The 25979-nt window shown below is 33.7% G+C and overlaps 2 protein-coding genes and 1 non-coding gene across 4 annotated transcripts; 2 read left to right on the forward strand and 1 right to left on the reverse strand.

Moving 5' to 3' along the window:
• The first annotated feature begins 2935 nt into the window (after positions 1-2935).
• TRNAQ-CUG lies at positions 2936-3007 on the forward strand. The gene has a single exon. It is a non-coding gene; the product is annotated as a tRNA-Gln (tRNA).
• Positions 3008-4033: 1026 nt separating this feature from the next.
• On the reverse strand, positions 4034-6907 carry LOC125222051 (transcription factor MTB1-like). 2 transcript variants are annotated; one of them, XM_048124455.1, is made up of 2 exons: positions 6477-6907; positions 4034-6194 (listed from the first exon to the last, which is right to left on the reverse strand). In XM_048124455.1, exon 2 carries the CDS (start codon positions 6136-6138, stop codon positions 4315-4317), a length of 1824 nt encoding a protein of 607 aa, XP_047980412.1. In that variant the 5' UTR covers positions 6139-6194; positions 6477-6907; the 3' UTR covers positions 4034-4314. The 2 variants fall into 2 exon arrangements, with proteins under 2 accessions (XP_047980412.1, XP_047980411.1); XM_048124454.1 differs by having other exon boundaries at positions 4034-6358.
• A 7088-nt stretch (positions 6908-13995) lies between these two features.
• LOC125222313 (exportin-2-like) lies at positions 13996-18815 on the forward strand. The gene is made up of 2 exons (XM_048124842.1): positions 13996-17150; positions 18411-18815. Exon 1 carries the CDS (start codon positions 14212-14214, stop codon positions 17131-17133), a length of 2922 nt encoding a protein of 973 aa, XP_047980799.1. The 5' UTR covers positions 13996-14211; the 3' UTR covers positions 17134-17150; positions 18411-18815.
• Positions 18816-25979: the final 7164 nt, after the last annotated feature.

The following is a 25979-nucleotide window of genomic DNA, read 5'->3' on the forward strand; positions in this document are numbered from 1 at the left end:
CCGCCGAATTCCGTTTTCTTTGCAAAACTCTTGAAACTCCCTAGATGTGAATTCTCCACCTCGGTCGGTCCTCATTGCTTTGATTTGTAGACCGCTTTCTTTCTCGACGGCAGCCTTGAACTTCTTGAATGCGTCAAATGCTTCTGATTTCTGCTTCAAGAAGTATACCCACGTTTTTCTTGAAAAATCATTAATGAAAAGTAGGAAATAATTATTTTTACCGAGGGAGCTTGGCTTGATTGGTCCACACACGTCTGCATGGATTAACTCCAATGGCTTTTGAGCTCTAGAACTTGACTCCTTTGGGAACGACTTTCTGAAGTGCTTCCCAATTAAGCATCCTTCACAGAGTTGATCGGGGTGCTCGATGGGTGGTAATCCTCATACCATTTCTTTATTTGATAGCAATTTCAAGCTACCAAAATTCAGGTGCCCAAATCGAAGATGCCATAGCCAAGACTTATCTTTATAACATGCGTGAAGGCACTTCACCACATCATTTTGAACATTTAATAAAAACATCCTATTCTTGGACATATGCACTTTGGCAATTAATTCATTTTTGCCATCTCTTATTGAAAGGCTATAATCTTTCATGTGAATGTTATAACCTTTCTCTAAGAGTTGTCCAAGACTCAATATATTGTTTCTCATGTTGGGCACGTAATATACGTTAGAAATAAAATCATGAGCTCCATTCTTCAAACGAATTAGAATCTTGCATTTTCCTTTAACTGGAATTTTAGATTCATCACCAAAGGAGACGTTACCACTTACTGATTCATCAAGCTCCACGAACATGCTCCTGTTCCCGCACATATGATTGCTCGCTCCCGTGTCGAGGTACCACATATCATCTTTACTTCCAGCTTCTCCTTTATAAGCTAGAAGAACACATCCATTTTCTTCATTCGTATTCTCCACGTAATTGGCCTTCTCTTCAACTTTTGATTTTTTCTCTCTGCACTCGGAAGCATAGTGCCCATATCTATGACAATTATAACACTCTATTGAAGATTTATCGTACCTCGATTGTGGATTGCTCCTTCCTCGTCCTATATTTGGGAACTCCTTTCTTTCTTCATTGTTGGAAAAATATCCTCGTCCACGTCCACGTCCATGAGCATATCCTCGACCACGACCACGACCACGATCTTGTCTTTGTCCGCGACCTCTTCCTTGTGGGCCACCACCATTGCTCGAGCTTTCTTGTTTCTCCTTTGGGCTTACTTGCAACTTCAAAAGTTGCTCCACAATTTCTTGTTTCTTCTTTTGTTTCTCCTCATATGCTTGTAGCGAACCCAATAAGTGATCGATGGTCATTTCCTCCAAATCTTTTGTTTCTTCTATTGTAACTACTATGTGCTCAAAATTAGGGGTTAGAGAGCGCAATATTTTCTCCATGATTCTAATATCCTCCAATTTTTCACCATTTCTTTTCATTTGATTTGACACCGCCAAGACTCTTGAAAAATAATCCGAAATTGATTCGGACTCTTTCATATGTAAAGATTCAAATTCCCCTCTTAAAGTTTAGAGGCGTACCTTCTTTACTCGCTCCGCACCAACACATGAGATTTGGAGCTTCTTCCACGCTTCTTTGGCGGTGCTTGCACTCGAGATCTTCTCGAAATCGTCATCCCCTAGAGCTTGATAGATGAGATAGAGAGCCTTCTTGTCTCTCTTTCTCGCATCTCGCAATCTATCCCTTTGTTGTTGGGATAAATCGGTCTCGTCTTGTGGCTCCTCGTAGCCATTCTCCACGATCTCCCAAACGTCGTGGGCTCCTAATAACGCTTTCATCTTGATACTCCAATTATCGAAACTGCTCTTATTGAGCATGGGGACTTGGAACGACGGCAAGTTAGCCATACTACAGGTAGGAACTTATGGCTCTGGTACCACTTTGTTGGAAAATATATAAGCTATATGTTGGAGGAATAATTTAGTTTGGAGGAAATATTTGAGAGGAGGATGAGTGGAATATGTAGGAAATGGTTTAGGAGATGTTTTGATGTGGGGAAGGAAAGAACACTCAATTTCTCTAACTTTCTCAACTTCACAACTTCTCAACTTCTTCAACTTGTTCAAAATGTTACAACTCTCCCCTATTTATAGGGCTTCACTTCATATTCTAGAATTCTCTACTAGAATCTATAATATTTTATATCTAGATTTTTTCTCCATAAAAATCTAGATATTTTCCTAACATTCTAGGAAATTCTACTAAAATATCTAAATATTTTAATACATCCTAATTCTAGAGAACTCTACAAAATATCTATAATCTAGAGAATTCTCTTAAAATATCTAGATACTTTAATACATACTAATATCTAGATAATTCTACTACAAAATCAAGTTTAATTATTTATTCCAACATACTTATTGTGAAAGATTTAAGTGCATTAAATACAACATAATAATGTGTGTATATAGAGAGGTAGGTATATGTGTTATATATGGGACATGAAAATTTTCTATATATGTGCAGCCATGTGTGTTTATAGATGCTGGTGTGGTCCATGTATATATCTAGTTGTCAAAAGCTTATTGGTAGGGTATACCACATCAATTGTCCACCGTGGTATTTATGGAGCACATATTTTTTTCTCGTATAAATGAGTGGACATGTTGTTTCTTAATTAAGGAATGAGGTAAAAATGTCGTGGAATCCATAAGTATTTAAGGACATGAACAATTCCAGGAACTTGGTTATGAATGACCAAGATGTGTTTTCCTTATTGTTTTGTCTCTGTTCGTAGAGAATATGTGAAGAAAATGCATAATGGCAAGCAGATATGATTTGTTCATGAATCATGCGTTGAGTTAGAACTCAGAAGCATCAATCTCACGTATCGTATTCAACAAAATGCTACCGTTTGCCGCTTTTTATTTTACTCAAATAACGTTTACGGAAGCAACATATTAAAAAGGTTCCATGGTCTAGTGGTTAGGACATTGGACTCTGAATCCAGTAACCCGAGTTCAAGTCTCGGTGGAACCTAAGGCTTTTGAATTTTGCTCACGTGTTTCCTGCATTTTAACTCACGTTATTCGATTGCATAAATAAAATAGTAGGAGTAGTACATGTATTTGTGGTGTGCGTGCATTCACACTTATCATGTGGAATATTCATGTGGATGCAATTAATAATTGACAGCTTACTCCAATTTATTTAATTTGAGATGGGAAAAATAAGGGCGAATATCTCTGTCACTATCATCAACATGGCGAATAATTACAATCATATTACACGCGTTTACAACGCGGAATTCACATGAGCCTAAAAATTAATGATTGTTCTCAATTTTCATGTTTTCAAAATTGTGCAAATTATCATTTTAAGGAGTTCTATTATACTAGGAGTATAATTTAGTAATTTACACTTAACGCTAAAACAAATTAATTAGAGAATTCAGTAAAACGGTAAAACCAGAGCCGTATCTGACGAGATTCCAAATTTGTACTCACCCACCGATGATGTCACTTCGACCCCAGATGAATATAAAGCAATCATTCATCATCCATCATCCATCATCCATCCTATCTTAATTTCCTTTTTTTATTCTTTATTTAATTAAGAAGAATGCATATCAACCATTTCTTTCAATAACAATTTCCCACGTCTTAAAACGTTTTTATTGCATTCCTTTGTCACTACGAATTTCACACATTCTTATCCACAAATAATTTAGTCGTCAAATCAGACAGTTACGTAGAGAGAGTTCTTACATGTAATACAACATCTTCATGACATGTTTTTCAGACCATAAAACAGAGGAAAATCAACTGTTTTTTTTATTGTAAAAGTCTACCAACCATCAACACATAAACCATTTCCATACTTGCTGCTTCAACATATATGGTAAGACTACTAACCAAGCAAATCATCATACCGAGTACTAGATAGAGAAACATAAAACATTTCATACGATATTCGATGTGGACTAAACTTTCTACTAAAACTAGATTTGCTATCTTTGTATCTCAACTAGATTAGAACAAGTGCAAAACTTAGAACACAAGAAAATGAGCCAAATCAGATATACAGATTCCAAAAGACCCAAAAAAGAAGAAAATAAATAAGGATGATATCTAAAATTGATGGGTTTAATTAATCTTGCGACCTGCGACTCGACTAAATATGTATAAAACTATAAGCAACTACAGCTTTGCTATCCTAGAAGGCCAAAACAAAGTTTTCCTCCCCTATTTCTAGCATTAACTGCTATATATCAAAATCTCCTCAAAAGCTTCTATGATGATACACTGCAAAGCAACTAACTTAATCTGTTCAAGACCATAATTCTATTACCCGAGAGATAACTGATGATGGGGTGATCTGGATCTACGGGAAAATGCTTCAAGCAGCTTCTCCCTAGTTAACCGTTCGGATCCATGGGATTTGACAACAAATGTGTGGAACACTCGCTCACTCCCTGTAGCCATTTTTGCATCGACAATAGTTGCCTGTGCATCATTGATTGCTTGGATGACTCTTGATGCTGGATGTGTGTCCAACGGGCAGCTGACCCTAACAGTGACTTCTTCACGGTCAGCTTTGATGTTGATGCTAGAAGCCAGGAGGTCTTGTGTTTCTCTGTTTGAATAAGTTTCTGAAACAGATGCTTCTCTCGACATGCTGCCAACTCCTTCTCTCTCAGACTCCATGTCCTTCAGCTTCTTCTGCAGTTCTGTTATGTAAGCAATAGCATCTCCAAGGAGAGAAGCTTTATCCATCTTAGAGATATTTGGTACAACAGCTCTTAGAGCGTAGAAGCGCTGGTTCAGCTTCTCCCTTCGCTGTCTTTCTGCCTCTACATGATTCAATGGTTCGTCTCTTCCATTAGCGGGCTTCCTACCACGCTTTCTTGGCCTCTTGTCTTCTGATAGGCCTGCAGCCTCTTCCTTGCATGAAGCCTCAACATCTGAAAGCTCAGACTCGAGACTCTGTGGATGAGGGGTTAAAGGCCTTGAGGTCGCTCCAGTAAAATCTATCTGCATTTGAGCCGACTTTTGATGCTGAAAATTATTGATCATGAATTCTTCTCTATTCCCGTTGACAATCTCAGCAGGCTTTTTGGCTGGAGTCTGAGGACTGTAAACCTCTAGTGGATTCCCTCGCTTTAAATTGCTATACTGTGTCCATGTAGGGCCATGAAAACCATTGCTATTGTTGGTAAATGGTAGCTTGTTCCTATTTCCACTTGCGTCCCAAGTCCTTTCTTGCACTTCTGGTTTCCTAATGGAAACATTTTCCCTGAATTGCACATTACTGGACTTCAAGTCCTGCCCAAAAATCTTGGGAACAACTTCTGGTCGGTCACGAATAGCCAAGTTAGGAATATGGCCATTTGTATCTTTTTTGTTCATTGCTGTCGCCAAAGCCGCAGCTGCTGTTTGCTTGAACCTGTTGAGCGAAGAGAACGACGAGAAGGAAGATCCAACCACCTTGACTAGCTCCATACTTTCTGGGATGCATCTGACAGACCCTAATTCAAGCACCCCAACATCAGTTGGGATTAAAACAATAGTTTGCATGCCAGCTGATTTTGCAAGGAATGACCTAACACAGAAATCAACGGGTGACTTCAATGCATCCAGCAACCATACATGCCTGCTAGATCCAAAACACCTCCCAGGGCCCCCTTCACCCCTAGGAAAGGAAAAGTACATTGAAGCTAGGAAGAACATCTCAGTGTCCGTTACCTTATCCAATCCAAACGCGTAATTCTCCTCACCGCCTCCTCCAAACAAGGTATGCAGCCTTTGGAGAACCCTTTTCCTCATTGTCTGCTGAGATTCATCCTCAAGCCTCATTTTAAGAATTCGAGTAACCTCAGATTCCTCATCCTCACGAGGTTCTCGACAGCACCCATCCCCCCACCCCAACACCAAATCCCCAGCCTTGGACCTAGAGAGCTGCCAGAAAATTGCATAATTCCAACTAAAATTGGAAGAATTTGGGCGCTCAACCAGATCTGCAAGCTTATTCTGCAAATTCTCATCATTCCCCATCCCCATTAATGAGCATTCAGCAGAAACTGAGCTCGACAACAAGTAATCAAAAGCCTTAGTTCCCAAAACCGCCGCCGCCATCGCCTTATCCTCATTGCTCCAGCCGACAACCCCCATGCCAATTTCTAATCCCAATTCTCAATAGCTGCTCAGCTTCAAAATCCAAATAATAACTGAGAAAAACAACAAAAAATCCAGTACTTCCCGATTGAAAATTCCCAAATCACAGAAATCAAACTCATCTAACAAACCAATCCAACATCACAGAAATTGAAGCTCCACTCTTCAAATCCACATAAGCCGCAGTTCTTAGTCTCAGATCTCAAACACAAGGCATCTACAGAACATGCATGTCCACAAACAAGGCGAAAAAAAACTTCCAAATGTAAGGAAAACATGAAATTCAGGAACAATAAACAATCCACCAAGAGCAGGAATTGAATGAAATTGCTCACCAGTATCTCGAGCTCTTCCACTTTCCGAGAAAGTATGTATTTGCTAAGAGTCTATGAGATAAAATCAGAACAAAATAATCAGCAACAGAAATAAGAAGAATTTATTTTTTGCCTCTTTTTTTATTTTTGCAGAGCAGATGAGATGGAGTGGAGATGATTTCCTTTGGTGTTTCTAAATTTTCTTGCCCAAATTGCTGCATGTGTATGAAGTTTGGGTTTGGGGTATTCTGAATAGTGAAAAAGTAACCATGGTTACTGTGTTTTTGTATGTGTGTGTGTGTGTGTGTGTGTGTGTGTGTGTGTGTGAAAGAGAGAGAGAGGCAGAGAGATGTGCAGTCGGCAACAATCTTGTTTTTTTCCTTTTCCTTTTTTCCATTTAAGTCCTGTTGAGTTACATAAAGCTATGTGTGAGCCACGTTTCATAGGTGTAACAAATACGTAGAAATTCGATTTTTATTTAGTTTTTTTAATATTTTGGAGCTATGGACATGATTCATGATATTAATACATTATTTTACACTCCTAACAAACTTGTTTATGAGTAATAGATAGGATATGAAACATTACTGGATAATTTTGGGTTGGAGAAATTGACACTTTAGAAGCACCCCCTTTTTCTATAATCAATCAATCACCAAGAATTATGAAACAAGAAATAATTTCAGCTTTTCCATCATAAGATAAGAAAACTTTATCCCATATTTTAAATGTGGCTATTTGAAATTCAAGTGCCAAAAATAGTACTGCTATTTTCCATCAACAACTGTATATGAGTGTTAAATGTGGAAATGATCAATGAAGTGTACTGGTGAAAATGGGGCCAAAATTAACTCAGAATTAATACATGTGTTTAATATTGTAGTAGTCATAAATACCTAGGTACTTATTTCATTTAGCTATCGTGTTATATATATATATATTGGTACAATAGTAAAATTATGTACTGTACTCGTTTATAGCATTCATAGAGACTAATAAATCCTATAGAGTCTCACTTCTATAAGAAGTTGACACGGTAGTATTTTTTTATTAGTTTAATTAAATTAATCACTGAATTCATATGGATTATTGGTTTGTAATCATGAATCACTAAACTCTAACTAAAAATAATCAAGGGAAACCTTTGATTATAAATATGGACTATAAATTTCGAACCTATTTATCATCTACCTTACATTTTATGCATGGTACAAATAATATAGTACTCCACTTCTACTATATTATTTATTTTTTTTACGAAAGATAAAAATTTGAGCTTAAACCTACAAATTTAGAGGTGGAGTCGGTTGAGGAAAAGATAAAATTGAGAGGAGAGAGTGAGCATAAACTGGTATTTTATTTATTTTTAATTTTGTGTTTCAATATTTAATTTTATTGCAATTTCAAAGCAGCCTAGCAACTCAAAAGCAAAAGGGCGTCCTAGGATTCACTGATAATCTTTTGATGGAAGTTAAGAGACACAATTAAAGTCTTGAACAGCTTGATTAAGAAAATAAAATACTGGTGATAATTATATTGAGTAAAGCATAAGCCTACCAATGATTCCAAAATATGTCTTAATTAAAGCAATGGGCTTTATTAATTATATATTTAATCTCTTAATATTATTTCATGCGATGTATAGGGGGTAACGGTGGGTCCCGCCTCTTCAAGTCTTGTGCAACACATGATAGATACCTACAATTATTGGTAGGTTAATTAAGGTATTACTTAATTGAATCCATGTTTAGCACGAGTGTATGTAACCATAAACTGCGGTTAAGGTTTAGGTTTGGTATATCATTGGATTTTAATTTTTGAAACAACCTGTATCCATATATTTTTTGAAATTGGATCTTCGTAGAAAAAATAATTTTAAACTGGACCAAGGCTTAGATTTAGCAACTTGTCTTGATTTCATTAAATATATCAAGTCTTGGCAATTTTGATTTGAAAAATATGTTATAACTATCCTATTTAATCCTATCTATCTACTACAAAAACAAATATCACATTTTTTAAAAAAATAATTCATCGAGTAATATTCAAAACATCATTATGACTATGAAAAATCAAATGATAAACTACACAACAAATGAATAAATAAATATACTCTCTTTATTTTCTAAAAATTGAAAATTTTTCATTTTTAGTCTGTTTCCAAAAAATATAAATTTTTCATTTTAGGAAATGGATCTCACACGCCACTAACACTACTAGCGTATCTATGATATTTTAATTTGGGGTGCGAAATATGTGAAAATTAATTATATAGTAACTCACTAAAAATAGTACTCCCTCCGTCTCGCTTTAGCAGTCTCATTGACTTTTCTGCCCTCTTTTTGTAAAAATGATAAGAAATAGTTAAATAGGAGAAATGATAAATTAAGAGAGAGAATAATATAGAGAAACGTCTTATCTACATTATTGTCTCTCTTACTTTACCATTTCTCCACTTTAACTATTTTTTATCATTTTTACAAAAAGAGGGCAGAAAAATCAATGAGACTGCTAAAACGGGACGGAGGGAGTACTACATCCTAAAATGCCGTTCAATAAATAACACTTATTTTATAGTACAATTAAACTAACAATTCGTGTTATAATAAATTTATTTAATTTGAATATAATAAATGAGATACTCGAATAATATTTTTTTATCTAATTAAAGATTATATAATATTTAAAATCACACATTCAATATAAAATAACACGTTTTTATAGCAAAGTTAAACTAACAATTTATGTTACAATATATTCATTCGATGTGATATAACAAATTAGATGAATCTAAACAAAAACTAAAAATATACTATGAAGAAAGAATCGTCAAATTGTTCAGTCATATAAATTATTTGACGAAAACATTAAGAATACAAATTTAGATAAAAAAAGAAGAAAGTATGGACAAATATTTCATTCATATAAATAAAAGATAAGATAAAAGAAAGAAAAAATTGAGAAATGAAAGAAATGTATAAAAATAAAAAGGGAAAATGGAACAAAAAGAAAAATAAATCACAGCTCGATAGTGAAAGGATTTGATCCCAGGATAGTCAAGTGAGAATGCTAGAGCACCACCAATCACTTGCGATTGTATATAATGTTACCTCATAAATTGATAATACTATTAAGCTGTAAGTTTTGGTTCCCACCTTGATACACCGCTTACTAACGCTAATTCCATTACTTTCTCGCTTCACCTCTCTTACTTTACTCATTTTTATTTTTCTCTTTTTTATTTTACCTATTTTTATATTAAAATTTGTGTCATTTTCAAGGTTCTTACTTTTAAGAAAGTGGAGGAGTATACAGTGGCATATCCATATCCATGAATTTTAGTTTGGGAGTACGAAAGATATTATTACAATGACTCATAACTTTAAAATATTACTACTAATTATTTTCCCTTCTTTTTATTCGGTTCTTTAGTTAAAATGTTTATTTTTAAAAAATTATTATGCATAAAGAATTGATTAACATGTTGTATTACTACTATTTAGATGACTTCTCTTAGATTTATATAGTATTCCATTTGAGATTGACATAAGTTTTAATGTATAATTGGTAAAATAAGACAGGAGAAAAAAAATGGTTGAAATTGTGTAGTGGATTGTGGGGCCTATAAATGATAAAGGAAAAAGGAGAAAAAGGTTTCCATAAATGGATATGGACTATTTCTATGGGACGGACAAAAAAAAAATATAACCTATTTCTATGGGATGGAGGGAGTATATTATGAAAAATTTATTTTAGCTTTTGTAAAGTGTGCTATCTTTACCAAAAAAAATCATATTTTCACTTATTTGTGCAAAACTTCACTTATTGAAAAAAGCACATAATGCATGCTTATATTTTCCAATAAAAATTTTATTTTAATTTATACAAGTCTAAAAAATAAAGCCATAAAAGAACGTGGGAAGAGTGTAAAAAATAAGACAAAAGGACAAATTTATTTAAATTATAAAAATTAAAAAACAAAGCAATAAAAGCGAGTGTAAATAAATGACAAAAAGATAAATTTATTTAAAATATAAATTGGGGCTAGAAGAAATTGAACCCACTTCCCTACTTTGCGAAGGAAGGAGAATACCACTAGACCACTAATATTTTATGTTAGAAAGGGGATTTTAGTGTGTACTCCATTATCTAAAGCTTTGGGGTATAGTTGTACACCTTTGTTCCTTACTGGATACGTAAGCGGAAGTGTCTTTTATATAATATATAGAAAATTAACATAATAAAAATAAATTATATGATTCTTATATTAAATCTAAAATCTGAATATTTTATTCATTAAAATGATAAAATAAGAATAAAATTATTTAATTATAATAATTTATATAATTGTAACTTTATTTATGTTGACAAATACTACTCCTACATGGAAATTTAAAAAAAAAACAAATGTTATACATTATGACTAATCATCGTAATGTAGTCCAAGTATTACACTAATTCTAGAATTATTTGTAAACCGTATAAGGGTCAGCTTAATCTGTGGTCTCCATTCTATTCAAATCTTCTACATCTAATCTTGCTATCCTCGATTGAAGGCATTTCACTTTCCACTCTGTACACTGTCACCTACTACCATGACTCTAGAACTTTGATTGAAAAAATTGATGTGTGAAGAGGTGTTTATAGAGAGATTTGCGTGAAGTGAGCTAACTAGAATTCTTCTTTGTGAAGAGTCCACACACCACACTTCAAAAGATTCTATGCATTTCATATACTAGAGTTGGACTATAACGAGTCGATGAGTTCAAACTTGGTGACCCACTGGCAAGCCTAGATGCGTTTTTGAAGTATTTTTCATCTTTTTTATTTGTTATTTTTAGCCTCTAGTATATTGATACGACCCTAGACCCTACAACGACGGGGAAGCCACATTTGGTCGATGAGCACGACAACATGGAACCGGATCAGTCAGAGGTTGAGAGCATCGACAAAACGGACGTGGAAAGTACAAGGATGCCGAGCAGTTCGAGCAAGAGCCGCAAGTCCAAGAGGAACAGGTCGAAGCCTGCGAAATTCAAAGATTATGAGTGCTAGATACAGATCAATATTTTGCTGTTATTTATTTTCCTTATGCATAATTATTTTTATTTCCTTTTGAACAATAGTATTTTTGGTAGCTAGAATTTATAAATCTTTTCGGGTTTTCTTCTTGATTCTTTCCCGAATCGTAAGAGTCGAATCAAGCAGGGTCCGGACTCTATATAATAGAGTCCATTAGAGAGTCAAAATCATCGAGAATTGAGAAATAAAACGTTCTTTTCTCGAAACCTTGTTTCTCTCCAAACCCTAGTTGCTGCTAGGGCTTGTTCTTGTTTTCTTTCATACAAACGTGTGCTCATTCAAAACCGATAGGACTAAATATCCTATCATATATACTCGGTTAGAGTTGGTGAGAAGACGACTTTTGACTCATGTTGAATATTACAAAGTCTCAACATTGAGCTAAGTTCAATGCTAAGGTGTGCTTGCTAGTTTAATGTTGCTATTTTGTTTTTGTTTCAGTGAAAGTAGTTTTTTTTTTTTTTTTTTTTTTTTTTTTTGAAATTAAAATTAACAATAAATTTTATAATATATTAGATTCAAACAAAATATATAAAATAAAACAAACAATGTTAAGTGTGCTCCAAATGAGGATGATGCTTAAAGTGTGTAACAAACATATCATTAGGGGTGAACATTGGGGTTTCGGTTCGGTTTTTACCCAAACTAAACCAAAACCGAAAAATCGAATTTAGTTCAAAACCCAAACCGAACTGAACCCGAAACATCAAAACCGAAAAATCGAAAACCGAACTAAACCGAAAAAACCAAAAAAACACACACACACATATATATATATATATTAATATAGGTTTGTGTTAAAATGACAACCCCTCTTAAATTGACACCGTGACACCTCTTATACGGCAATATTATAAACGCTACACAACAATATTACAAACACTACACAGCAATCTATAGATTGCTGTATAGTGTGTCGGATATTGTTGGACAAGAAATATTGCTAATTAAAGACCAGCATATTGCTGAATCGTCTTTTTCCAGATTTTTTGCCACGTAGCAGTTTATTATTCGTCCACGTGTACAAATGATTGGCTAGGAATGGTGGTATAGTGTTATTTTAAGGGGTGGTGACACCCTAACCTGCCTAATAATATATTTTATTTTATATAATAGAATATATATATCTATAAAATATAAATATAAAATTAATAGAATACATATTATATAGAAAAGATATTAAAAGAATATAAATTATATAATACAATATATTAAATTAATAGAATATGTATATATATAATTATATTTAAAATATAATTCGGTTATTTGGTTTATCGGTTTTTTTTTTCGCCAGAACCGAACTGAAACGAAAAACCGAACCAAATTTTAAAATTTCGGTTTGGTTTAATTCGGATATTCGGTTTTCAATTTTTTGCCCACTCCTACATATCATTTCCCCTCGTATCCCTACAAAATATAAGGTTTTATAGACATATCTTCTATTTTTTTTTCATTTACTCTATTATGTTGTCTTTTTAAATATTCTCTAAACTATATATTATAAATCAAATGCATAAAAATCAATCTAATCATAGTTCTATATAGACACAAATCTATTAAATCTTTTTCATAGATACTTCTTTATTTTGTTTTAAAAAATATTTCCTCCAAAGTATATTATAAGTTACTCCATCCGTCCGCGAATAGGAGTCCCGGTTGGCTATTTTCACCCGTCCGCTATTAGGAGTCCTGGTTAGACATTTTATCTTAGGAGTATAAAAAATGACCTCACTATTTCCTTAATTTAGAAGCTGCAATTAATTTTATATTAAAAAAAATCACTTTGATTGCAATTTCTCACTCTCTCTCTTAATGTTAGATTTCATTATTCCAAAGAATAAAGCAAATAATAATATAAATAGGTCCCACATTCCACTATCACACACTTCAATTATTACACTCAAAACTTTTCTTAAAACTCGTACCCAACTCAACCACGACTCTTATCCACAGACGGAGGGAGTACTTAATTATACATTCGAATGCGTAACAACATTTGCAGAATAAAAAAAAATATCTTCCATTTAACACAATTATTTCCAGAATTTTTCCCTTTTATGTTGTATTAGATCATCTCCAACCATACTCCAAAAATAAGTTTTGGTATAACTATCTTCTCTGACCATACACCAAACTCAAACTCATTTTTTGTGTTTTTTGAAACAACATTAAATATGGTGTTACTGCAAAAATTTTGTGAGACAAAAACATAAAAATAGTGTAAATTTTGAATTTGATGTAAATAGTTGGAGTAAAACTAATTTTTGATATGATATACACTCAAAAATATATTTGAGTTTGGCGTAAATAGTTGGCGATGGTATTAAGAGCATGGTTTATCGAGTTTAATACTTACATGAGTTCAAGGGCCCAATATCTGAACGGTTAACATAACAAGCACCAATTAAAAGATGCACTATTTTTATTTTCCTTTTTGAATTCCTTGCATATAATAATTCTCAATGCCCCTCCTCCCTCCCTCCTCTTGCTTCCTTACCCTATTTCAAATTCTATATTTGTGCCTTTGCTGTAACTTTCAGCTCAGGTATTCTCTCTCTGCTAAATCTGTAGATTATCATACTAGGAGTATGTGTTAAGGAATATCTCTTGCCTATTGGTTTTTAGATTATCATCTCAAAACCTACCTTAAACCCTAACCCTCACTGATTGTGAAATGGCAATGGAGTGGAACGCCGAAACCCTACACTTCCTGTCCCAGTGTTTCATCAACACTCTGTCGCCTCTCCCCGAGCCCCGTCGCCACGCGGAGGCGGCCTTGGCGGAGGCCGCCGATCGGCCAAACTATGGCCTCGCGGTTCTCCGCCTGGTCGCCGAGCCTGCTGTCGATGAGCAGATCCGCCAATCTGCCGCTGTTAACTTTAAGAACCACCTCAAAGCTCGCTGGGCGCAGAATCCCGACGACCCTGACCGGGTGGTTGTGCCTGACACGGAGAAGGAACAAATTAAAGGTTTGATAGTTAGGCTCATGGTTACTGCGACGCCTAAAATTCAAGCTCAGCTTAGTGAAGCTTTGACTGTCATCGGGAACCACGATTTCCCTAAGCAATGGCGGGCTTTGTTGCCTGAATTGGTTGTGACATTGGATGAATTGAGTCAGGCAAATGATTATGTTTCAGTCAATGGAATTTTAGCTACGGTTGATTCCTTGCTCAAGAAGTTTCGATACGAGTATACGACAAATGATCTCTTACTCGATCTCAAGTATTGTCTTGATAACTTTTCTCGCCCATTGTTACAAGTGTTCCAGCGGACTGCACGGTATCTAGACCAGGCTGTGGCTTCTGGATCTGCAAGTGCTATTGTTCTAAAGGGTTATATAGAGTCGCAGACCTTATGTTGTTGGATTTTTCATTCTTTCAATTATGTGGATTTGCCGGAGTTTTTTGAGGATCATATGGATGAATGGATGGTTGAGTTCAATAAATACTTGACGGTGAAATATTCTGCTTTGGAAGATAGTGGAAGTGACGGGCTTGCAGTAGTTGATGACTTGAGGGCTGTGGTTTGTGAGAATATTAGCCTGTACATGAAGAGAGACGAGGAGCCATTTCAAAGGTATTTGAGTGGGTTTGTGGAGGCTGTGTGGGGACTCTTAGTGGCTGCCTCTAATTCGTCTAGTCGGGAGAGTCTCACTGTGACTGCTATTAAGTTTTTGACGACAGTTAGTACAAGTGTTCATCATACTTTGTTCGCAAGGGATGATATTCTGCAGCAGATATGTCAGAATGTAGTGATTCCTAATGTGATGCTAAGGGATGAGGACGAGGAGCTTTTTGAGATGAATTACATTGAGTTCATTAGAAGAGATATGGAAGGCAGTGATTTAGAAACCAGGAGGAGGATTGCTTGTGAACTCCTTAAGGGAATTGCTTTGAACTATAAGGAGAGGGTGGCTGAAAAGGTTTCTGCTCAGATACAGGGTCTTCTAGCCTCATTTTCTCAGAATCCGGCAGCTAATTGGAAGCACAAAGATTGTGCTATCTACTTGGTTGTTTCTCTTGCCACAAAGAAAGCTAGTGGCACCTCGGTTTCCACTGACCTGGTGGATGTTGAGAGCTTCTTTGGGTCTGTTGTTGTGCCAGAGCTGCGAAATCAAGATGTTGATGGATTTCCTATGTTGAAAGCTGGTGCTTTGAAATTCTTCACAATGTTCAGGAACCAGATCCCAAAAGCTGTTGCAGTCTCACTGCTTCCTGATGTTGTCCGCTTCCTGGTTTCTGAGTCAAACGTGGTTCATTCATATGCTGCTAGCTGCATTGAGAAACTCCTTCTAGTTAAAGATGAAGGTGGGAGGGCTAGATATTCAGCTGAAGATATTAGCCCATTTCTGCTGGCATTAATGACCAATCTTTTTGGTGCCTTACAAAAGGCAGAATCGGAGGAGAACCATTATGTGATGAGGTGCATTGTGAGGGTTCTTGGAGTTGCTAATATTTCACATGAGGTTGCATTACCTTGCACCAATGGTCTGGCTACTGTTCTATCTAAAGTTTGCGAAAATCCCAAAAACCCAGACTTTAATCATCATCTGTTTGATTCCGTTGCTCTTTTAATCAGGAGGGCTTGTGAGCAAGACCCATCTATTATTTCAGCTTTTGAAACAAGCTTATTGCCCATCCTACAGGTGATCTTATCGAGAGATATAACTGAGTTCTTCCCTTATGCATTCCAGCTGCTAGCTCAGCTTGTGGAATTCAATCGATCTCCTTTACCAGGGAATTATATGGATATTTTTGCAATACTCCTTCTTCAAGATTCATGGAAAAAGTCTGCTAATGTACCTTCTCTTGTTCGCTTGCTCCAGGCTTTCCTTAGGAAGGCTCCACATGAGTTAAATCAGCAGGGGTGTTTATCAAATATTCTTGGAATATTTAAAAATTTAGTTTCATCTCGGAGTACTGCTGAACAAGGATTTTATGTGCTCAATACTGTGATTGAAAATCTTGGTTATGATGTTGTCTCTGCCCACATTAGCCATATATGGTTTACCCTGTTTCAGCTGCTTCAGAATAACAAAACAACGAAGATCGTTAAGTCTCTTATTATATTTATGTCACTTTTTCTGGTGAAGCATGGTCCTGAGAAACTTGTTGGCTCGATGAATGCTGTGCAGCCCGATGTTTTCTTCCAAATTTTGGAGAAAGTTTGGATACCTGACCTTAAGGCAATCACGGGTTCAATGGAGCTGAAGTTAGCTTCAGTAGCGTCAATTAGGATCTTATGTGAGTCTCTGCCACCATCACATTCAGAACTTTGGGGAAAAATGCTTGACAGCATTGTTACACTCCTTTCACGTCCAGAGGAGGACAGAGTGGAAGAGGAGCCTGAGGAACCAATTTTTAGTGAAACTATTGGTTCTAATGCTGCACGGTTCCAGTTGCGCAATGCTGGCAGGAAAGATGAGGACCCTCTGCCAGACATCAAAGATCCAAAGCAATTTTTGGTTGCATCTTTAGCAAATCTTTCTTCTCACTCCCCTGGAGCATTGCCTCGGATTATTGCAGGAAATCTTGATCCAGCTAATCAAGCTGCTTTACTTCAACTTTGCAACACCTACACCGTCACCATAGTTTGAGGACTAATTAACCTTACGTAAGTCGTACCATTTGAAACACTCTTTTCCCCCTTTACAACTTGAAAATTGTTTATTTTCTATATTATTTGGAACACTTGAGACCTCTTGGTCTTTATAGATTGTCCTATATGTTAGATGCCATCTAGCTAAGGGTGTTACAGTAAGAATTCTTATTTTAGACAGTTAGGAGGTTTGCCAACTGTTCTCGTAATAGAGTGCAATATTCATTGGATGCAGAAGAATGTGGGTGGCACACTGGCATGTGAAAGTGGTACAACTAATTAAATATCACCATTTCATACTAACCTTTTAAGTGTGTTGGGGGGTTCATTGTCCAAGGCATGCTTTTTTGGGTGGGTGCAGCTATGTCTCGAACCATGACAAAAGGATAGAAATGACTAGTGAGATTTTAAGACCATTACATGTTATGCTTCCATCTATACATATAATCCGAGTATCTATGTGTATTTCTGTTTGTGCGATTACACTTGTTGCCCATGTTGGCGATAAGATGTTTGGTGTATTTCTGTTTGTGAGATTACACCTATATGGTTGGGACAATAATTTCTGGTGTTGGTCTTGCCAAACCATGAAAAAGGGTACAAGTATGAGAAAGGAAAAAGAAAAAATGCTTTGCTGCCCTCTAGAATTCTTTAGTGAACTTATTTCTATTTCACATATGCATATTTTCTCATAGCTGAACATCTGTATAAGGTAGAGCCTAAATATTACCTCCATGTCTTGGGATGTTAGGGATATTTATGTGTTTGATGACCACAGACACAAGATTAGTTTCTACTTCATGTTGGTTTTCCACAAATGGCTTCCTAGCCTGCAACACCATTATTAATTTTGTTCAAGGTTAACTCCTGGATTCTGTTCTGTTATTACTCTTGCCGCTGGCTTTGATACTTTATGCACTTGTAAAATGTAAAGGCTTTTGTATGTCTGTAACAATGAAATTCTACTGCATCACCTTACTCTGAGCAGTTTCTGAGTTTTAGTGAAGGCAGCTTTAGAAACACATTAAAAATCTAAATAAGCCCTTTTCTGTGATTTCTGTTTCTGATGGTCCTTGCAACATAAGGCTGCACATTAGGGCCGCCATTCATATAAAACATCTTTCTTTTTATTTTGTGCAAAACTTAACTCCATGTGTTGGCATCTCCGTTTAGTTGTTTGTTTATGTCGTTCTCGCTGGCATTCTTGTTATGGAAATACTCATCTAGCTTCTTATTTTAGTTCCTAACTTGTTTTTTTCCCTCTCTTTTTGTCAGGATCATGTTTGGATGAAATTGGAAATTTTCTGGTATATTTTTTTGTGGTCTGGGTCGTTTCATTATCCGCTGTTCTTGACAAGTCCTACGTCTGGAAAATTTCTTGTCTTGTGGGGTCATGAGAATTAAGTCCCCCTGGATGGAACTATCAACAACAACTACCTGTGTCATATGAATGGTTCAAGGAGACTGTCGATTTTTATATAGCTGCATGGAACTTTTTGTTCTGTTCTGTGATGTGAAGCAACACAGACAGAAACCGAGTCTCTGGTTTACTTGAGGGCCAAAGTCATTGACATTTTGCTTCTTCTCAAGCTGTATGTGTCGATTTCTGTCTGTCATGTCTTGTGATGAAATTCTAATTTTCTATTGCTCTATCAATCTATCTATGAGTCGGTTTCTTTAGATAATGGGTTGTGCTTCTTCTATAATGTCTGCTTCCTATGATTTCAAATGTTTTGTGCATTTGTCTATATGCCTTAATTTAAATCATAAATTTGATAAATAGATGGAAATTTTAAATATTAACAAATCACAAATTTTTTCACAACGAAAAACAAAAGAAGATAAATAGATGGATTTTTTTGGAATTGGGCGATTCTCATAATTTTTAATATAGAACATCGTTATTGGAGAATTGGAATCGGAAGGAATACATAATCGGATCAAGGGCTAGGGCCAAATTTGACGAATTAGTGGTATCAAATCTAGTAATTCAAATGTTATAGAGAATCCTCGATAAGATTGGTTTAGCTTTAATTATCGTTAATAGTGGTCTGATTAAGAGGAGAAAGAGACCTTTGCGAGGAACAAAAGGTCATTTTAATATTATCCCCGCAACTAATAAATATGAGTAGTATTAAAATTTAGAGAAATGATTATTCATTTTATTTTTTGTCTAAAAAGTCAAAAGTCAAAAGTCAAAATCCATATCTCATTGTTAGTGGTTTGTCTTTTACTCCAATTTTACTAGTACTACTTAATTGTCAATCACCTAATCATCATTCTATCATTTCCATAATTACATAACCAAGAAAATAAATTGTCAAAATTTCAAAATCTCATAATTTGAAATATGTTTAACTTTCAACATGTTTTCTAATCTCTACGCATAACTCGTTCCATATTTACTGTGAATCAGTCACCTCAAATAATCAAGAAATCATAGTCTCACTTTATGTGCAATGTTTCAACTTGAGAAAAAAGTGGTCAATGGTATTTCCTTCCCCCAAGATAAAATCTGAAGAATATGTAAAAGATTTCATGGAAATTGCAAGTGGGATAAATTTTGAAGATCTTATCATGCATATTGAGACATACTCTACTTAGTAAGTTGTAGGAGTAAAATAATAATCCTTGCAAGAGGTCAATATAATAGCCTAATCAGCCTTATTGAGAGTAGTGTTTGTTTGTAGTACTCCAAGTAAGCCATACTAAAGTGCACGAGACTTTAAACATCTCCTCCCCTTTTCCCATTTTTATTCTTATTAATGGATAACATATTAACATGTATAGTATTCAATAGGTTAGTTCAATCGTTCATGTGTTCTTATAACTTCATTTTTCAGAAATATAGATCGTGCTTTAACGCAGAATGATGATGTCGTGATTATAATTTAAATATATCAATTGCAGGCGTCTAAAAGAGTCAATTACACTCTCACAAGCCTAAAAAGAGTGGGAGAAAATGTTATTGTGGATTTTGTGGTACAAATTCTTGTAGATTCTATCAACTTTTTAAAATTACTAACATATTTCCATGATTACCAATATATCAAGTCGCAGCTTAAAAAGGAAAGAAAATAAAAATGTGAAGAGAAGTGTTTTCCTTGGGAAAAAAATTAAGGTTGATGATGTTAATGAAGAAGGCTGAAGGGTTATTTAGTTGATTGAGTTGTTTTCTGGTCCAAGATTTAGTGAAACATTATAGCATAATAAAAGGAGCTTAAGACTATGATTCGGATTCCGCACACTATTAGTCTATTACCCATTTCATTATATTATTCTCATCCGTGCGACCATGATTTTTGAATTAATTTACTATCATGTGCATTCTAAGTTGTCTCCTCTAAATGATTGGTCACACTCACACTTTCTAAGAGATTTAGATTTTACATAATTAATCAAACTCATTTTTAGCTATGGGAACTTGGATGAATGCAATGAAAGGCACTTTAAGTTAAGAGTGCAAATAGACCAATATAGTACTCCCTCTATCCCATTAGAAATGAAATGTTTGCTTTTTCACACATGTTTTGAAAAAATAATAATAAATAGTTAAAGTGAAGAAAAAATAAAGTAAAAAAGATAATAATATAAATGGGACTCACCACTTTTGTTATTTATTATAATTATACCAAAATAATTGCGCAAAAGCAAACGTTGCATATTTAATGGGACAGATGGAGTATATAATTAATTTGAAAATTTTACAGTTTTCATATTCCTTGCTTCCCTAAGTATACTAGTACTAATCCAATTTGAATTTAGAATACACCCAATTTTATACGCTGAGAAGATCGATAAAAATCACAACTAATATGAACAATCGAATATAACATATTATTATTATTATGACAAGGAAAATTGTTTCCAAAAATCATTGTTGTAGTTTATGGTCACCATTTTGTCCTTTCCACACATCACAGCCATTATGTTCTCCAAAACTAAAAAAAAAATAGCCGCCTAAATATTGTTTAATAATTAAAGGTACGGATGTTAATATAAAATTCACATAAATGGTTCACTCTTTATTAAAAAATTGTTAAAGGACGACGAAGACCTCCGAAAAGTTAACAAAAAATGAAAAAATTAGAGCCCAAAAAGTGGGTAGAAAATTGCATATAATATAACACATATCAACATTCACGAATATTTTTGGACGACGAAAACTAGAAGAAATATATCTACTACTATTTGGTAACCTAGTCATCATGGGATGCAAACGTAAATATAATCATATAGCATATTTTTCTTTATTATGATCCACCTACCATAGATGAGCCCTCAGCCCTCATGATTTATTTTTGCTACGCACATTTACTCACATATATGAGCTTTAACTATTGGTGTTAAAATTTTTATATTAACAAGGATGCCTCACAAACTCAGCAAGCAAAGACAACACACGTTATTAGTTAAAAAAATTCGATTTTGACTCTCCACAATTATTTTCCTATTCAGCTAAGGAAAGCTTCACCTTTTAATGTTTTTACTCCGTTCGTCCGTCATTAAAAGTTGTAACTGAGTTTGGTACGAATTTTATGAAATGTGAGTCGAAAAAGATAGTGAAATGTGAGTTTTACTTTATATATTAATTTTATATAATAAAATGCGAGTAAACTAAGTTAATGTAATATGTAAACAACTTACTAGTACTATTTATAATATAAGTGTGCATTGAGACTGTGATTCATGAACGTACCAAAATGAAAAAAATTGGATTTTTATTTGTGAATATAAAAATATTTATTTATTATTAGAATAAAGGGGAAAGCTAATGGTTATGGTTGAAAGATAGGGCACATAATTTGGGTCCATCCCACGGAACAAGCTGGGCATGGTAGTAGTGTGGTATGAATACGTCATCACTTAATGGATAAGCCACGTGGCACTAATGAGCTTTCAGTGAACTACATAAACGGTACCTGATCTTTCACTTTCGCACATAAATGGTACCTGATCTTTATTTTATATCGTTTTTGGTACCTATTAATCACATTTTTGGTACCTGATGCAATTTTCACCCCAAAGTACCCTCTAAACAAATTCATTTTTCCATTTATGTCATAAATGGTATTTTGGGCATTGACACAACTAGTACCAAAAGTGATATTATAATACCTTCTCTCATTCTTCTCACTCTTTATACTATTATTATTAATTATTATTATTATTATTATTATTATTTTGATATTATAAATTAATAATTAATTTATTTTTTAATATCATTTAAATTTATTTAATCTTTATAGTTATAGTTATATTTAATTATTATAATAATATTATTGTTATAATAGTAAAAACTAGTATTAATTAATAAATAATAATTAAGTATTATTTTATATTAAATTAATAACTATTCAGTAAGGTCTTAATCAAAATCTAAAATTGTGAATTGTATTCATAATGATAAAGAGTTGTATATTTTTAGTTGGGTGTTTCAATCCTAAAATAAGTATAAATAATTTAATTAAAAATATTCAATTGATTTAATTACTTTAAATAATTAATTTAATTAGGTGTTTTTGTTATTGATTTATATTATGAATGCAATTAGATGTATGTATAAAACATTAAAAAGAAAGGAGAAAAAGAAGAGAAAAGAAAAAATAGGAAACATAAACTAAGGAAAAAAAAGAAAGAAGAAAGGAAGATAAAATACTAAAAAGAAAGAAGAATAAACTAAAGAAGAAAAAAAGAAATAAGAAAGGAAGGAAAAAAATCACAAATTTGGTTCTATTTAATTAAAATTTCCAAAAATATCCCCCGTAACAAAAAAATCACATGTTTGGTACCTAGGGTTATTTTTGTCATAGGGTACCAAAAACGATATAAAATAAAGATCAGGTACCATTTTTATGCGAAAGTAGAAGACCAGGTACCATTTATGCAGTTCACTCTTCATAATAACGTCTAATGGTCCTATCCCCAAACCGAAAATATAACTTGATCTTATAATCCATCTTAATTTCCTAAAATATACTTTCTCTGTTTTTATCAAAGCTGACCTACTTTTTCTTTGATTTGTCATAATTAAGATGACAAATTAGTAAAAAAATAAAAAATATATTTATCTCTATTTTATTTCTTTTATTATTTTTATTTTTAGGATAAAATTACATAAATCATAGGTTGCACGGAGAAGTGGTCTATCTCCTTACATAGAAAATAGTAGAGTAAAGGCCAAATGTGGTGCCTAACATATGGTCGTTTTATCAATTTGGTCCTTAACATTATCATTTTGATTATTTGGTCCCTCACAAATAAACTCGGACCTGAATTGGTCCTCACTTAACATAACCGTCAAAAAATAGACTGTGATTGCAATTTGACTATATTAAATTACTAAATTATTCATTTCATTTTGCAACTGATACTATCTTTTTTCCAATTTTGCTAATAGGAAAAGAATTATAATTAGGTATAATTAATTATCATTAGTAATTTAATATAGTCAAATTGCGGCCATCGTCTATTTTTTGACGGTTCTGTTTAGTGAGGATCGATTTGAGTCCGAATTTATTTGTGAGGGACCAAATAATCAAAAAGATAATGTTAAGAACCAAATTGATAAAACGACCATATGTTAGAGACCACGTTTGGCTTTTACTCAAAATAGTAACATATGTTTGTAAATAAAAGAAACACTTAAATATACCAAAGTAATTCTTGAAACCCACGGGTTCCACGTTGGCTCATATAAGCCCTTTTTCCATTTTTTTTTCGAGATGTGAAGCCCAATAATGGATTCATAACTTTTGATTTGGAGTGAGATAAAAAATTATAATGACATAGAAATTTAAAATCCAACTAAGTATTTTTCTTCTTTTGATTCTTTTCTTCAACTAAAATGTTTGTTTTATTTTTTGTTTAAGAAAGTTAATTGTACATAAAAGAAGGATTAATATATATCTGTCCTTCCCATAAATATAAGTAAACTTTCCATTTCCGTCCATCCCATAAAAATATGTAGATTTTTCATTTTTAAAAGTTGTCCAAACTCATTATCCATCTAAATCAATTTATTTATAACTTATACTACAATGACCAATCATTACAACTCATTAAACATTAATAATAATGTGGATAGCATTATCTACTAAGAGCATGCAAAACGGTGCCTTGGGGATGAGTTGGGCTCGTGCTGTTTGCACGGCACGTGACGAGCTCGCGAGCGGCACGAGCACCGTTTTTTTCAAAAAGTATTTTCATTTTTGTTTTCATTTTTAAATCATCTATCAATAGACTCATTCATCACACAATTTTTTACATCAAACCAAATTATCTATCAAGCATTTTTCTCAATTTAAGTACGTCTATAGGAAGGGAACGAGACAAGCCAAACCAAACGACTCCCGATTCTTCCACAACTACTATTTTATTTGGAATATTGAACCTTGTTACAACGGCCAACACTTTCCATATCGTCGTCAGAAAAGCGACAAATGAACAAACAATATTATTCCTCATGTCTGTTTAAACATGCCACCGTTGCCGCCGCCGCCTAAGGGTAAACTTTTTTTTTTTTTTTTTAACTATGGTTTTAAATTGAAAATTAACTTGCATTTTATTATTAAACCAACATATAAAATTAGGTCCATATTTCACTAACTTTTTCTATCCACTTTATTTTATAAAGTCAAACAATTTCTTAACACCCATGCCTGTCAGATATGGAACATTTAATCATGGACGGATGGAGTAATAATATTTAATTATGTGAATTCCAAAGTTGAAATCTCATTAGGCCATCCGCAACATCTTTTCCCTTCATTATTCATGGCTCCACACCACTTTTTACCTCATCCCTTATTCAAGAGACAATAAGAACATCTGTTCATCTCTTAACCATCACTTCTGTCTTCTCTTCCCTTCCCTTTTCATTGTCTCACTATATCATTTCTTTAATTTAAAAATACAACTAGTAAAACTACAATTCATTAATACAGTTTTAGTAAAAAAATTTAAATTGCATTACAAAATCCTAAAAAATAAAAATCACATAATTAAAATACTAAAAACTTAAAATTATATTAAAAATCACATTATTTAATTTTTAGAGTGCAAATGAAAATGTTTACAGAGAAAAATGAGTGAGAAATTATTTTTTTGGTGTGAATAAAATTATGTGATAAATTGAATTTTTATAATCGATTTTGGGATAGAATGGAGGATAAAAAAACGAAAAAATAATAAAAGAGAAACAACAGTAATAAAACGGTAATGTAAAATGATTGCGTTAATGAATTTTGTACGTATAATATAATGGTTGAATAAGTAAAGAAGCTTTATTTAAATCCCCCTTTTTTTTCTTTTTTTTTTTGATGGTTAAATAACCGAAATTTACAATCGGGCTCGTGACGACTTTACTTTATTTAAAACCGCATTTATGACATGAGGCTCGTGACGACTTAGTGGTAAAGTGAGTATTATTTGAATCTTTCTATCGCAATACGTCATACGCGATTGGTTTGATTTTTGTTTTTATACATTAGCGATATATATGATTTGACTTTTGAACACATATTTTAGCAAAAGTATATACTATTAAATTTATATGTCAATAGTGCATTTCCTTTTACTCACCAGCATAGTTAGTTATATTTTGTCGATTGCATTTATTTACGTATTTAATTTGAATAATGTCAACATAATGTGAACACTATTTTCCTCTCATAAGCAAAAAATAATCACTTCACAAAAACAAATAAATTGAAGGAAAATGAAAATAAATAAATAAATTAGACCAAATAAAAAAAATAAAAAAAAATTAATGGGAGAGCGAGGGAGCGACTAGGCATTGAGGCAAGCCAAGGGCATGGCTGCCGGGTGCAGCCACTGTAGAGG

Source organism: Salvia hispanica, chromosome 4, assembly GCF_023119035.1.
Source record: "Salvia hispanica cultivar TCC Black 2014 chromosome 4, UniMelb_Shisp_WGS_1.0, whole genome shotgun sequence".
Classification (NCBI taxonomy): Eukaryota; Viridiplantae; Streptophyta; class Magnoliopsida; order Lamiales; family Lamiaceae; genus Salvia; species Salvia hispanica.